This window comes from Hibiscus syriacus, unplaced genomic scaffold (genome assembly GCF_006381635.1).
Source record: "Hibiscus syriacus cultivar Baekdansim isolate YM2019G1 unplaced genomic scaffold, ASM638163v2 tig00001349_pilon, whole genome shotgun sequence".
Taxonomy (NCBI): Eukaryota; Viridiplantae; Streptophyta; class Magnoliopsida; order Malvales; family Malvaceae; genus Hibiscus; species Hibiscus syriacus.
Window position 1 is genome coordinate 678,112 of NW_024061867.1, and position 13,595 is coordinate 691,706.

The following is a 13,595-nucleotide window of genomic DNA, read 5'->3' on the forward strand; positions in this document are numbered from 1 at the left end:
TGGCGAATGTATAAGGCCAGCTTTTGCTTCATTTCAAATTTTGGTATTAGCTAGAAATTGGTATGTAACATTTTGTCTCTGAATTTTTAAATTTTGTACTTAATTTGATTGTGTAGGTTGTTGGTTTTAGTTATATTAATTGCATTATTTGGGGCATTGTTAAAATTTCAGGATTCCAAAAGTATAAGGACTAAAATTGATTAAATTATAGAACATGAACAAAATTCACAACTGTACGAGGACTAATGATAATTTTTCACCTTAAAAGGGTCAGTTGGTCACTGCGATCATTTTCTCTTCCGGCGAGAAAAGCCTCGTTAGCTCTCAACAAATGCATTCTCTCAAAGGTAATGTAATAGTATTTAAAATATGTAATAAAATTATTATAAGCAAAAATTTGATAAATTATATTCTTGTACAAAATGAAATAAGCAGAAACAGTTTAGTAAGGCGCTTTTGGAATGAGTTAGCCCCCTACCTGTTTCCATTAACTTCATTTCCAAGCTACAATGTTGAAAGCTAGACCTTCCAACACTCTTGAATAACTCTCAAGGGTTGCTTGCCCCTCATCCTGCAACACAGATGAAATTCCATCAGAAACTCCACATTTTATGGTAAAATATGAAAAAAGAATTAGGTTACTCAGACTCGAATGTGTCGGATACGAATATCTTCAATTGCCCGAATTCAGAAAGCTGTAACAGCTCTCTTTTTCATCTATGACTTACCCGATTGTGTTGAATCTTGCATGTGTCCAAGGTGGTCTGTGAAAGTTCAGGATACCTCTGCTTCAAGGCAAAAACATGCTTTCTCCTCTTTCAGCCATTACATGGTTTTTGCCACTTCAATCAACATCAGACATCAACTCTTTTACCATACCCATGACGATTTCGAATGCTTTATGCATGCTTTACGTCTCCATGTATACATCGAAACTTCCACGCGGTCCGCTAGCTCAAGTGCTTCATGTTCAGATGTTATATTCAGACTATCAAGCAGATGGTCCGGGCTGAATTTTCCTGCTGGCGCATGCATGGACCGGTAAATCTGGTCTCCGATACTGTCTCTTCCTCTCTGTACAAGTTTCCTCGCACAAAATGGGGGTCCAAATAAGAAAATTGTTCAAACTTTGGAAGTACTTGCTTCAACTTGATGAGCAAAACGACTAACCTTTGGAAGAGATTCGACATATGAGTCTGGGATTTCCATTTCGGCAAGAACACCGGTGTTGATAGCCATAGCTGCCTTGTGAATCTGATTGGCGCAGTCACGTTTGTGTCGCTAGTGTTTCCTTGCTTTCTCAGAGAGACCCGACGGAGGAATGCATGGCATTGGCACCCACAATTTCTTGTCGTCTCTCTTAACAATCCATTGAAACGAGCCTTCGGCTGGAATTTGACGATAAATTCCCTTCCTCTGCATACCAGAATTCTGTCCTCGAAACTGTCCAGTATTTCCTGTCAAAGGATGTCATAAGAGCTATGAGATGAACCTTCGTAATTACAAAAGGATTATGACTTTCATTTTTTGGCATTACAATGAGCATTGCATCCAACTTTCTCAATGCAGGAAGATTGACATAAATATCTGATCTTGGTCTGCTTTCCATAACCTAAAAATACCACTCCCCCCCCCTCCAAAAAAGAAAAAAGAAAAAAGCAAAACATCATGTTAAAGCAGATAAGCTCACATTCAGACAAAAGTTTTGGTAAGGACTATGAAAACTTACCTCAATAGCTCTTCCATTGCGCAAATTCTGCGACTTTGTAGTAAATTCGACAATATAATCGCAGACAGATAAAAGACAGTTCATCTCTCTTTTCCACAGTGCTCTCTTTTCAGGGTTCAATGGATCCAACATCAAATTTGATCCAAACACAGTTGCTGCAGAAACAAATCATAGAATCGAAAGATAAAAGTGAGTGAAAGTAGTGATAAAAGTGAATCTTGTTTTCTCTAAAGGACTTCAGTTTAAGCAATTGTGTGTGTGCGGCGTAGTCAATTGAGTAATAAAATTCTGGACAGATATCATCTTGTAATAATAAGCGGGAAAAAATAAAAACAAAGTCAATTTCTGTCTGAAAACATGTTTATGTTACCGTAGAGATTGGTTATGGCATTGGAGATTGTAACTGCTGAGCAGACCCCTTTACCACTCCCTGACATATCCTCTCCCAGTAAAAGCTTTGTAAATCTTTCTCTCTGTTGGGAAATAAACCAAGTACAAGTAATTTCCCTATAACCAGATTAGTGAGAATGCAAAATAAAAGCGGAAAAATAATACCCGAAATTGATAACGGAGTTCAACCAATTGTGCTTACGTCTCCGGACTGCTGCAGATCTTTTACTAAGAGAGAAAACTTACAGGTGTTTACAAAACACTCACTACTCACAAGAAAACTCTCTAGTATTGGGAGAAAGAAATGATTTTTGGGATGGTTTTGAAGCTAAATGAGCTAGGGTATTTATAGTTGAAACTTAAGGACTTAATCTTGTAAATACCCTAAAACCTAGGGATTAATTGTGATTATCCCATTATCATTTTTCAACAAACATCTATCAAACTTTGAAAAACTATTTTTCAAAGAAACATTTACCAAACTTTGAAAATCATTTTTTCAAAGTTGGTTACCAAACTTGAAAACCATTTTAATACTTTCAACAATCTCCCACTTGAAGACTGATTTTAATCTGTCTTCACACCTCGATCTATGCAACAGCTTTTCTAGTCTTGTTACTCTAGCATGCCAACTGAAGTTGAACACAACTTCAGTTTGTCTGTAGTCACCGTCTTTGTCAACATATCTGCCGGATTTTGAGCTCCACTGATCTTTTCAAGTTTCAAAATCTCTTCTTCCAGAAGAGACCGGATAAAATGATATCGCAATTGTATGTTCTTTGTCCTGGAATGAAAAGACGGATTCTTTGCTAGATGTATAGCACTTTGACTGTCGTAATACAAGACATTGTTTTCTTGTTTCTTGCCTAACCCTTCCAAGAAACTTTGGAGCCAAACCATCTCCTTGCTAGCTTCCGTAACAGCGACATATTCTGCTTCAGTTGTGGAGAGAGCAACTATCTTCTGTAGTTGAGAAACCCAACTCACTGCGGTTCCTCCTAGAGTATAGACATACCTTGTAGTGCTCCTTCTGATGTCAACATTTCCGGCTAAGTCAGCATCTACATAGCCTGTCAGTATCGTATCTCCACATTTGAAACAAAGTGCTTTGTTTGTGGTACCCCGCATATATCTGAGGATCCATTTGACTGCTTCCCAGTGTACCTTGCCCAGATTATTCATGTACCTGCTAACAGCTCCCACTGCTTGAGCAATATCTGGTCTGGTACAAACCATGGCATACATCAGACTTCCAATCGATGAGGCGTACGACACCTTCACCATGTGTGCACGTTCTTCCTCCGTCTTTAGTGACTGTTCTTTGGAGAGTCTGAAATGAACACCTAAAGGTGTACTTACTGGTTTAGCATCTTGCATGTTGAACCTGGAGAGTACTTTGTTGATATAATCAGCCTGTGATAATATCAAAGTCCCTGACTTTGTGTCTCTCTTGATCCTCATCCCAAGAATCTGCTTTGCGCCCAGATCCTTAATAGCAAACTGCTTTGACAATTTTTGCTTCAAGTTTATAATCTCTTGCATGTCTGAGCCTGCAACGAGCATGTCATCAACGTACAACAATAAAATAATAAAGTTATTGTCGAACCTCTTGATGTAGCAACAATCATCTGCTTGGCATCTGGTAAAACCACTGCTACTCATGAAACTATCGAACTTCTTGTACCACTGTCTAGGAGCTTGTTTTAAATCATACAAGCTCTTCTTCAACCTGCATACCAGGTTTTTCTTGTCTGCCTCTATGAAGCCTTCTAGCTGCCTCATATAGATTTCTTCCTCCAAATCACCATGAAGGAAAGCTGTCTTTACATCTAACTGCTCAAGATGTAAATTTTCTGCAGCTTTAATTTTCAACACCAGTCTGATTGTAGACAGTTTCACGACTGGAGAGAAAATTTCATTGTAGTCAATACCTTCTTTTTGCTGAAAACCTTTGACAACCAATCTTGCTTTATAGCGTTTGCTCCCATCGTGCTCTTCTTTGATCCTGTAAATCCACTTGTTGTGAAGCGCTTTCTTGCCTGGTGGTAATTCAGCTAATTCCCACGTCTGATTTGACAAAAGCGAGTTCATCTCATCTTTCATGGAAGACTCCCACTTGACTGAATCCTCCACTTGCATTGCTTCATCATAGCACTCTGGTTCACCATTGTCAGTCAGCAACAAGTAGTGAAAAGAAGGAGCATACCGTTGGGTTGGTTTAGGAATTCTGGAGGAGCGTCTTAGTTCTGATGTGCCTGGTTCTTCCTCTTGAACTGCTTCAGGACTGGTATGAACATCATTTCTAGAAATCTCATCGAACTCAGCAAATTCCTTTGTTTCAGCTTCGGTATTACTTGATTCTGCGGTTGACCTGTCTTTGTACATCATATTTTCATTGAAAATGATGTCTCTGCTTCTAATGATCTTCCGATTTTTGTAGTCCCAAAACCAATAATCAAACTCATCACCACCGTAACCAACAAAGGCACATTTGTTGGACTTAGCATCAAGTTTACTTCTTTCAGCAGAGTCTATATGTACATAAGAAATACAACCAAACACTCTTAAGTGTGAAAGGTTTATTTCTTTCTTGCTCCAAACTTCCTCTGGTATTTTGCCATCCAAAGGAACTGAGGGCCCACGGTTGATCAGGTAAGATGCAGTGTTGATAGCTTCAGCCCATAGAAATTTGGGCAATCCGGCATGTATCCTCATGCTTCTGGCACGTTCATTCAGAGTTCTGTTCATGCGCTTTGCTACGCCATTCTACTGCGGTGTTATGGGAACTGTTGTCCCCATCTTGATCCCATTGTTTGCGCAAAAATCTCTGAATCTCCTATTTCTGTACTCTCATCCATTGTCAGACCTCAACCGCTTGACTTTTATACCAGTCTCATTTTCCACCATGGCCTTCCATTTTCTGAAGGTATCAAAAACTTCTGATTTTTTCTTCAGAAAATAAACCCACACCTTCCTTGTAGAATCATCGATGAAGGTGACATAATATAATGAGCCTGCAAGAGATGGAACTGGAGATGGTCCCCATACATCAGTATGAACTAACTCTAACTTTTCAGCCTTGGGTGTCTTACCAATCTTTGCAAAGCTGACTTTCTTTTGTTTGCCAAAGATGCAATCCTCGTATAGTCCGACATCTACATTCTTTAGATCCATCAGCTTCCCCTTTGACAAAAGTGTCTTCATCCCTTTCTCGCTCATATGGCCAAGCCTTTGGTTCCATAGGTTTGATTTTCCATCAGCATCTGCTACTGCAATGATATTCTCTAAATTTGAGGTTACATAGAGAGTACCAGTCTTCTTACCACGAGCAATGACGAGTGCTCCTTTGGTAATCTTCCATTCACAACCTGAAAAGGTTGTACTGTATCCTTCTCCATCAAGTTGTCCTACAGAAATCAAATTTCTTTTGAGACCAGGAATATGTCTCACTCCTGTCAGCTTCCAGGTGGTCTGGTTTGGCAGCTTTAGTCGGATGTCTCCTTTTCCGACGATCTTCAAGGTTTCATCATCAGCAAGATGAACCTTCCCAAAATCACCACTGACATAGTTCTCCATGATTTCTTGGCATGGCGTGGAGTGGAAAGATACCCCTGAATCCAAAATCCATGATTCAATCGGACTGTTGACGCTTAAAATCATGGCATCACCTGTCTCCTCCGTCATGTTGGTAGATTCCTGTGCGCCGGTATTTTTCTTCGGTGCTCGGCAATCTCTTTTGAAGTGGCCCTTCTTGCCGCAATTATAACAGGTAAAATCTTTATTTCATGTTCTTGATTTTCCCTTTCTGGATTTCGATCTGCCACGATTTGAATTTCTTTCTGAAGTTCTCCCTCTGGACTCCGTGTGCAAGGCTGAGGAGGTTGATGCTTCACCCGATTCTCTCCGTCGAATTTCTTCGCTCAGTACCAGATCTCGAACATCGTCGAATTTTAATTTGTTGTTTCCCGACGAACTGCTGACTGTTGTAACAGTAGCATTCCAACTGTCTGGTAAAGATGATAAGAGAATTAAAGCTCGAACTTCATCATCAAATTCAATTTCCACTGAACTCAACTGAGTTGTGATTGTGTTGAGTTCATTTAGGTGTTATGCCACCGATGCCCCTTCCGTCATCCGCAAATTGAATAATCGCCTCATCAAATGAACTTTGTTTGAGGCCGATGGCTTCTCATACATACTGGAGAGAGCCGTCATAAGACCCGCCGTGGTCTTTTCCTTTGCTATGTTGAAAGCAACATTGGGGGATAACATCAGTCGGATAACTCTGAGGGCTTGTCTGTCGAGAAGAGTCCAGTCTTCATTCTTCATGCCCTCTGGTTGTTTTCCTGAGAGGGGTTGATATAGATTTTTCTAGTATAGAAAATCTTCAATTTGCATCTTCCAAAATCCAAAGTCCGTACCATCGAACTTTTCAATTTTCACATTCCCTTCGTCTGCAGCCATCGCTCCCACTCGAATCTGGCTTCGTTTGGATCGTTTCTGACAATTTTTGCGAACCGCCGTGTATTAGAACACCTCCGTCGACAAATTCGTATCGCCGATCGAATTTCACTATTCACGAAATTCACTATTCACGTAAATAGTAACCTCGCAAAAAATTGACAAAATTCACAACCCAAAAGCTCTGATACCAGTTGTTGGGAAATAAACCAAGTACAAGTAATTTCTCTATAACCAGATTACTGAGAATGCAAAATAAAAACGGAAAAATAATACCCGAAATTGATAACGGAGTTCAGCCAATTGTGCTTACGTCTCCGGACTGCTGCATATCTTTTACTAAGAGATAAAATTTACAGGTGTTTACAAAACACTCACTACTCACAAGAAAACTCTCTAGTATTGGGAGAAAAAAATGATTTTTGGGATGGTTTTGAAGCTAAATGAGCTAGGGTATTTATAGTTGAAACTTAAGGACTTAATCTTGTAAATACCCTAAAACCTAGGGATTAATTGTGATTATCCCATTATCATTTTTCAACAAACATCTACCAAACTTTGAAAAACTATTTTTCAAAGAAACATTTACCAAACTTTGAAAACCATTTTCAAAGAAACATTCACCAAACTTTGAAAATCATTTTTTCAAAGTTGGTTACGAAACTTGAAAACCATTTTAATACTTTCAGCACTCTGATCGTTTCAAGTTCTATCAACAAAATTTTACAACAGTTAGCATAAAGAAGAAACATCATAATTCAGAACAAATACACTTCTTCCAAATATTTTCACCTAATTCCAATGACTGTAGATACTCGAACTGTTTTTCATCTACATTATTTTCGAGTTTCTTTGTTCGAAGCCTGCTAAGAACAGCTTGATTCTGTGCCCCGGATCTTGTTGCTCCCAGTGAAAAGGCGAAGCTTCACTAAAACAGCTACGATCATCAACAGGTTCCGAAAATGCAGATCTTCCAGAAAAAGTTCTGCCATACACAAAAGAACCGCCACTAAACGTCGAGTATCCCGGAGTTTTTGGAATCGACTGGTCGATTTGATCGACAGAAGGCAGCGAAAGCTGATAACCCAGATCGTAGTTTTCATTAGAATTTTGATAAATTCTCCATTTGAGCTTAAATCTAACCACTATTCTCAGCTCTGCCAATAAACCATGGAAATTTGGTCAGTGGGGGTTCAATATTTGAGGACTTTTTTGAATTTATAACTGAAAGTAAAAGCAAAAGATGCTGCTTTGTTTACAATCACAGGTCGTCGTTTCTATTAGATTTTTAAAGCATAATTCACTGGAAATAATATGAAAAATAAAAGCTTGTGCTTGAAGTAATGTTTGCAAGCAACGGTCTTTCGTTAACATTCTTTTCTCTTCAAACAATTTTACCTTTAAAGGGTTTTAAAGAGATTTGAATTCGAAACTATTGACGATATTAAGCAATCTGAGGACCATTGGAAATCGTTCCCTCCTAATCATCTTTCCAAAAGGAACGCACTAAAACCACTTTCTTTTTTGCATAACAATGAATCTTGACCGTACGATTTCTGGGTTCTACCTCAGTTTTCTGATCGAACGAGGAAAAATAAAGATGCAAAGGGTTGAATCCATGGTTTTCAGAACCGGATCGGTTATCGAACCGGCCATGTTACCAGTTCTCTGGTTCAACCGATCGAACCGGTCTGACCGGTCGGAAGAACCGGAGGACGTCATAATTATTTAAAAAATTAAATAAAATACAAAAAATATTTAATAAAAAATAATTTTTATATCACAAGTTATATTCAAAACAAGTCATAACATATATAAATTAAAAACCATAAAATCAAGTGAAACAAAATGATTCAAATTAACTACAACATAATATTTAAGGTAAAACATATTAAATAATAAATATAATTATATAACTATAATTAAAAAAATAAATTTGGGGCTAAAATAATCATAACAAAATGATATTGTTTAGTTTAATTTTTTAAAAAAAAAACAATCACACATACTAAGAAACATAAAAGAGAATCCCAAAAGTCTAAAGAGTAAAAATATGAGAACAAAATAATCTCACAATGCTAAGAAACATAGAAGAGCATCACAACTAACTTCTATAAATAATAGAGGTAATTTGGCATTCAAAATCATGGAGCCTTTTTGTGAGCATTGAGTGAACTATTCTTTCACTTCAATTAAGCTCGAATTTTAGGCTTCAATCTAGCTTCTAAATTTTTTTTAGTTCAAGCCTTTTTGAGCTCAAGTTTTAATATTATATTTCGAGTTCGAGTTGAACTTGATAATTTTTAACTTGTGAGTTTGAGTGTAGTTGAGCTTACTTTTAAAGTTTTCAAGTTCGAGTCGAGCTCAGCAATACTCGAGTTCGACTTTGCTCGTTTAACAAACGACGTTTGGTATAATTTTTTTTAAAAAAAATAAAATTTTTCGGTTTTTTCTGGTTTTTAGCCGGTCTGGTTCGAACGGTTCAGCAATTTTGGTCGGTTCACTAGTAGCGGTTCAACCGGTTTAGATTGAACCGGACTAGACAATGATTTTCGATTGAATCGGTTGAACCGACCGATCCGATTTTCAAAACAATGATTGAATCAAAGAAAATAGATAATGGGTTTTCAAAATTTTGCAAGAAATTTATATAGCTTCTTTGGTTGACGGAGACATTTTTTTTATTATAGGACAGGCTTGACATGGTTGTATTTGCTTTTTATATTCTTATATGATTGCAAATAAATTCATATTTTAGAAAAATAATCCATTCACAAAATTTTGGATACAATTTTCTTTTAGTCCCCGTATTATCCGTAAATTATAAATGTAATCTATATACTTCAATTTAAGGTAAAGTATACATATAGTCTGGTGTGTTGCTTTGTTAGTCCTCAAATTATTAAAAAGATATAAAATAATACTTCAATTATAGGGTATTGTTGTATTGAATCTCTTGATTATTAAAAGTTATAAAATGGTCATTTGACTATTCATATGTTTTAAACTCATTCTTTTCCATTAAAGAAATTGACGATTGTTTATGTTAGACGTTAACTTATTGACTTGGATATGATAAAATATGATCTCATAACAACTTGAGTTGTATTTTGTGGATTGAATCTCTGTTTACATTATGTCGCCGAGCTAGTGCTTGAAATCAACGACAGTGTTAATAGACATCATTAAAATATAATTTCATCATATATCAGTCAGCAAGTTAACGTCTAGCTCAAACATACGTAATTCTTTTAACGAAAAATGATGAGTTTGGAACATATGAATAGTTATTTGACTATTTTGTAACGTTTAAAAGTCGGGGACTAAAAAATAACATCCTATACTCATAATATCATTTTGTAACTTTTGATAGTCGAGAAACTCAACAAAGTAATATCCTATAGTAGCGGACCATTTGTGTACTTTAACATTTAATTTATAGTATATGTTCAGAAATTTTTTTAACCCGTTGATAATGGTACGGACACCCTACTCAAATTTTTTAGTCAATTAATAGCAAATACACTCTCAACACATAACTACTCAAATTAACTACTCAAATTTAAGACCTCTAAAAAGAATAATATATTTTTACCGTACAAAAAATGAAACAAAATAAAATTTTGAGTGGCATACTTTTTAATTGTTAACTAGAATTTACTATATTATGTGATTTTTTTTTCAAATTGTAAGTGCATACAATGCGATGTTATTTATCAATATTTAACTGATGGTTTGAGGGGAGGGGGGACCAAGCATTAAGATGAAATCTGGTTTAATAATTTTAGATCAAATTAAGTAATTTCTTGACTGAGATTCAACTTAAAGCCTTGTAATAAACTGGAAGTGGGTAGTGAAATAAATTGAAGACTTTGGTCAACACTATAGTAGCCAATAGGAAGGCTACAATGGCTGACAACAAATGCTTTGTTATCAGTCTTCTTCTTCATTTACCACTGCATTTTCTTGGTTATCAAGTAACCCAAAAACAAGAATTCAGCATACTGAACCCTGAAATCCTACAAAGTAGACACCGGTTGATGATTAGTTTATGATTTCGTTTCTCATCCTCACTTAGTTGCAGCTCTTTGAAGCGCTTGTTTGATCATCCCTGCAGGTGCAATGGCGGCTCCTCGAAACTGTTAAAATAAAAAATAAAAAGTCTGGTTATCCTAAAGAACTCAGGATTCTATTAAAAATGAGAATCTGATCGATCGAACCTTAGATTTCAGGGTTAATGTAACGAGACCGTCGAGAGTTCTCGATTGAACTGTGTGGGCATCCAGATGTAGGTTGTTTATAGCTTCCATGATATCCAGCAACAATAATTCCCTAGAATGACACCTTATTTCAATCATAACTTCCAGTTCTTTTATGCTTACTCTCACATCGGGTGCAAAGCCATCTTTTGGAGTGCTCCGCTTTAAATCCGAACCAGTTTTGTGGCGGCTTTCATCAATGTCACAAGCCTTCCTCTTGTTTATCCAAGACTTCTTGACATTGTCGACTGTCCTCCTGTTTTCGTAATTATCCGACGTCTGCTCCACCGCATCCAGGCAATTCCGTCTAGGCCTTTCCTCGAACTCAATCGAATTCTTGCAAGATTCCAGTTCTTCTATCCTTGCTTCTAGTTCTTTCAAGTACTTAATCGTATCCTTGAGAATTGATTCTTTGTCAACCTGCAAAAACAAGTTCTATATTTGTAGAACACTGAACACTATGTATATGTATGTTTTGTGTCACAATGGATGAAAGTCCATTAACCTCACTGGTGGAAGGAACCATTGACCCGAGGATCTGGAATTTCTCTGGTAAGGCACATCCTATGGCATTCTCATCATTTTCCGGTTTCCGAAGGCAATCTTTTCTACCATTTTCCTTCACATACCTAAGAGAATTGCTTCCATGCATTAGAGGCACTGCAAATAGAATCTTTTTAAATATGTTTTGTTGAACCCTTGGTCTATGAAAATTTGCCATCCCTTCTTTCTTCCATCTTATAAAACTAGATTTATAGCCACAGGTATGAAAACCGGGGCATTCGATCGACCAGTTCGAACTTCTTAGAATAGCAGAAACAGTTCTCTTGTAGTGCAAGTCATCATCAACTTCGAGATCCAATGAGCTCAGTGTCATGTGATTGCCTTCATGGAGTTCTTTAAAACGAGAATGGCCTGCACTTTCCAGCTTGGGAGAGGAGATTGCAGCTTTTTCTCGAATACCAAAGTCGTCATCCATGAAATGCCAACTTTGAACATGAGAAGCAACACCGTTCGCATCTTCGAGCATGAACGAGTCATCCAACTGATGATTTTGTCCGCCGTTCGAACACTCATCAGGGGAAACGATATTGAAATCTTCATTGATACTTTCACAAAATTCGTCGAATTCCTCATGATCGAATTGGATTTTCTTAGTAGGGGAATAGAGGTTATCCAAGTCCAACAAATCAACTATCCCATGGTTGATCTCTGCACATATAGGATCTTTGTCATCATCTGCATTATGAGGGACTGAAGAAGATTTATCGGAGCAAACAGGCTTTGAGAAGTCCAGCAAGGAAGCTTTAATATGTTGTAACAGATTTGGATCCTCCGGAACCTAAATAACTCGTAATTTTCAGAGAAAATAGCATTCATCTCTAAATTATAAACTCAAATCTCCCAACCAAGATCAAAAAGGAACTTACTAGTTCAGTAACACCAAGCTCAATAATACCTCCATGGTAGGGAAAACATACCACAGTCTGCAAAACAAAAACAATATCCAATATGATCAAGTAATCCCAAGATAACCAATCAGCATATGAAGATCAGATGACAAGATCGATACAATCTTACCTGAATAGATGCACTCTAAGGGAAACGTTTTGACATCGAGTCATGTAAACAGCAAGTTCACGGGCAAAAAATATCAGTCAGTTGGCATAAGATTAACAGCACTCGAGCCAAGGGGGCAAAACACCAACCTTTGCGAGCAAAGAGCGGGAGAATACTTTGCTATCTGCATGTTGAGCATTGCATAACCATATGGTTTCACCACTGGCCAGTGCTCTTCCCGGTAACCTATGCAACAATGTAATAAAAAGAATTGATAACAAAACAGAGCACCAAAACATACATTAAGCAAAACAACAAACACATGGAAGACGTTAGTGAATCATTAGTATTACCCTTGTCCGGTGTCGAAACCAAAGGACATGCAGACCAAGTAATACCACTCTGTATCAGACAAATCCTCCGGTGATAATGCAGCTGAAGGCCTTTTAGTTTGATCAGTGTCACCTTCCAACAGAGATTCATAAAGCTCCCTCAGTTGTTCACTCCTCTGTAGGCCTATTTTATCTGCTTTAAGTTCAAATGCTTGTACGGTCTTCCTAGTCTTAATGTCTCCATTGTAATAACCATCTCCCCATTGAAGCTCCCTGGTGATTCATCACAGTTAAAAATGGAGACTTGAAATAAAAAAATATGATTGAAGTTGATGAAAAAAATACCCTTGTTGTGTAGCTGATAAAGACCAAAAGATTGCATAGCTCCATTGGATACTCCTTACAGCAACTGCAAGCTGTTTCCTTAAGTTTTCTGGCACACCACAAACCTGGTTTTTAACAGCATTAGCCATTAGACATAACAAAATATGAATGGAATTTTTCAACCTGTTTTTTTTTTCTCAGTTAACCCAGATGAGATCTTCCTGCTTTCAGTAGAGTGGATATGTTCAAACTCAAAAAGGCAGGAGAGGACCGAAGACAGACAATTTTTGGAGCTTATATTATTTGTGTTTCTTTTTGAAGATTGCAAGTAGCAACGGCCAACAACAATGTCCGAAATTAATAAAAAGAAACAGGATGCAGAATGATATTGTGACATGTTTTTAAGTAAATGGAAAACACAATTTTTGTCTGTCAATATCCTTTGCACCGTTTTCCTCATAATTCACTGCATGTAATATAAATTTAATGAATACAACTTTTAAAATTTTTGACGTAGTATTATTATTTATATTAATAATA

The 13,595-nt window shown here is 37.1% G+C and overlaps 1 protein-coding gene and 1 pseudogene across 1 annotated transcript; both read right to left on the reverse strand.

Annotated features, from left to right (window-relative positions):
- Positions 1–493: 493 nt before the first annotated feature.
- Positions 494–8,236, reverse strand: LOC120125446 (annotated as a pseudogene).
- Positions 8,237–10,567: 2,331 nt separating this feature from the next.
- LOC120126003 (transcription factor MYC1-like) lies at positions 10,568–13,386 on the reverse strand. Its single transcript, XM_039144312.1, has 8 exons — positions 13,077–13,386; positions 12,753–13,004; positions 12,549–12,645; positions 12,421–12,435; positions 12,270–12,326; positions 11,345–12,181; positions 10,801–11,259; positions 10,568–10,719 (listed from the first exon to the last, which is right to left on the reverse strand). Exons 1-8 carry the CDS (start codon positions 13,202–13,204, stop codon positions 10,651–10,653), a joined length of 1,914 nt encoding a protein of 637 aa, XP_039000243.1. The 5' UTR covers positions 13,205–13,386; the 3' UTR covers positions 10,568–10,650.
- Between the last annotated feature and the right edge of the window lie 209 nt (positions 13,387–13,595).

Bases quoted from the DNA above. Each gene is read 5' to 3' on its own strand.
- LOC120126003 (XM_039144312.1), bottom strand. From the start codon at position 13,204: ATGGCTAATGCTGTTAAAAACCAGGTTTGTGGTGTGCCAGAAAACTTA. The intron at 12,646-12,752 runs GTAATACTAATG...ATTGTTGCATAG, and splicing joins GGTTTCGACACCGGACAAGG to GTTACCGGGAAGAGCACTGG. The intron at 12,182-12,269 runs GTAAGTTCCTTT...CGAGTTATTTAG, and splicing joins AGCTTGGTGTTACTGAACTA to GTTCCGGAGGATCCAAATCT.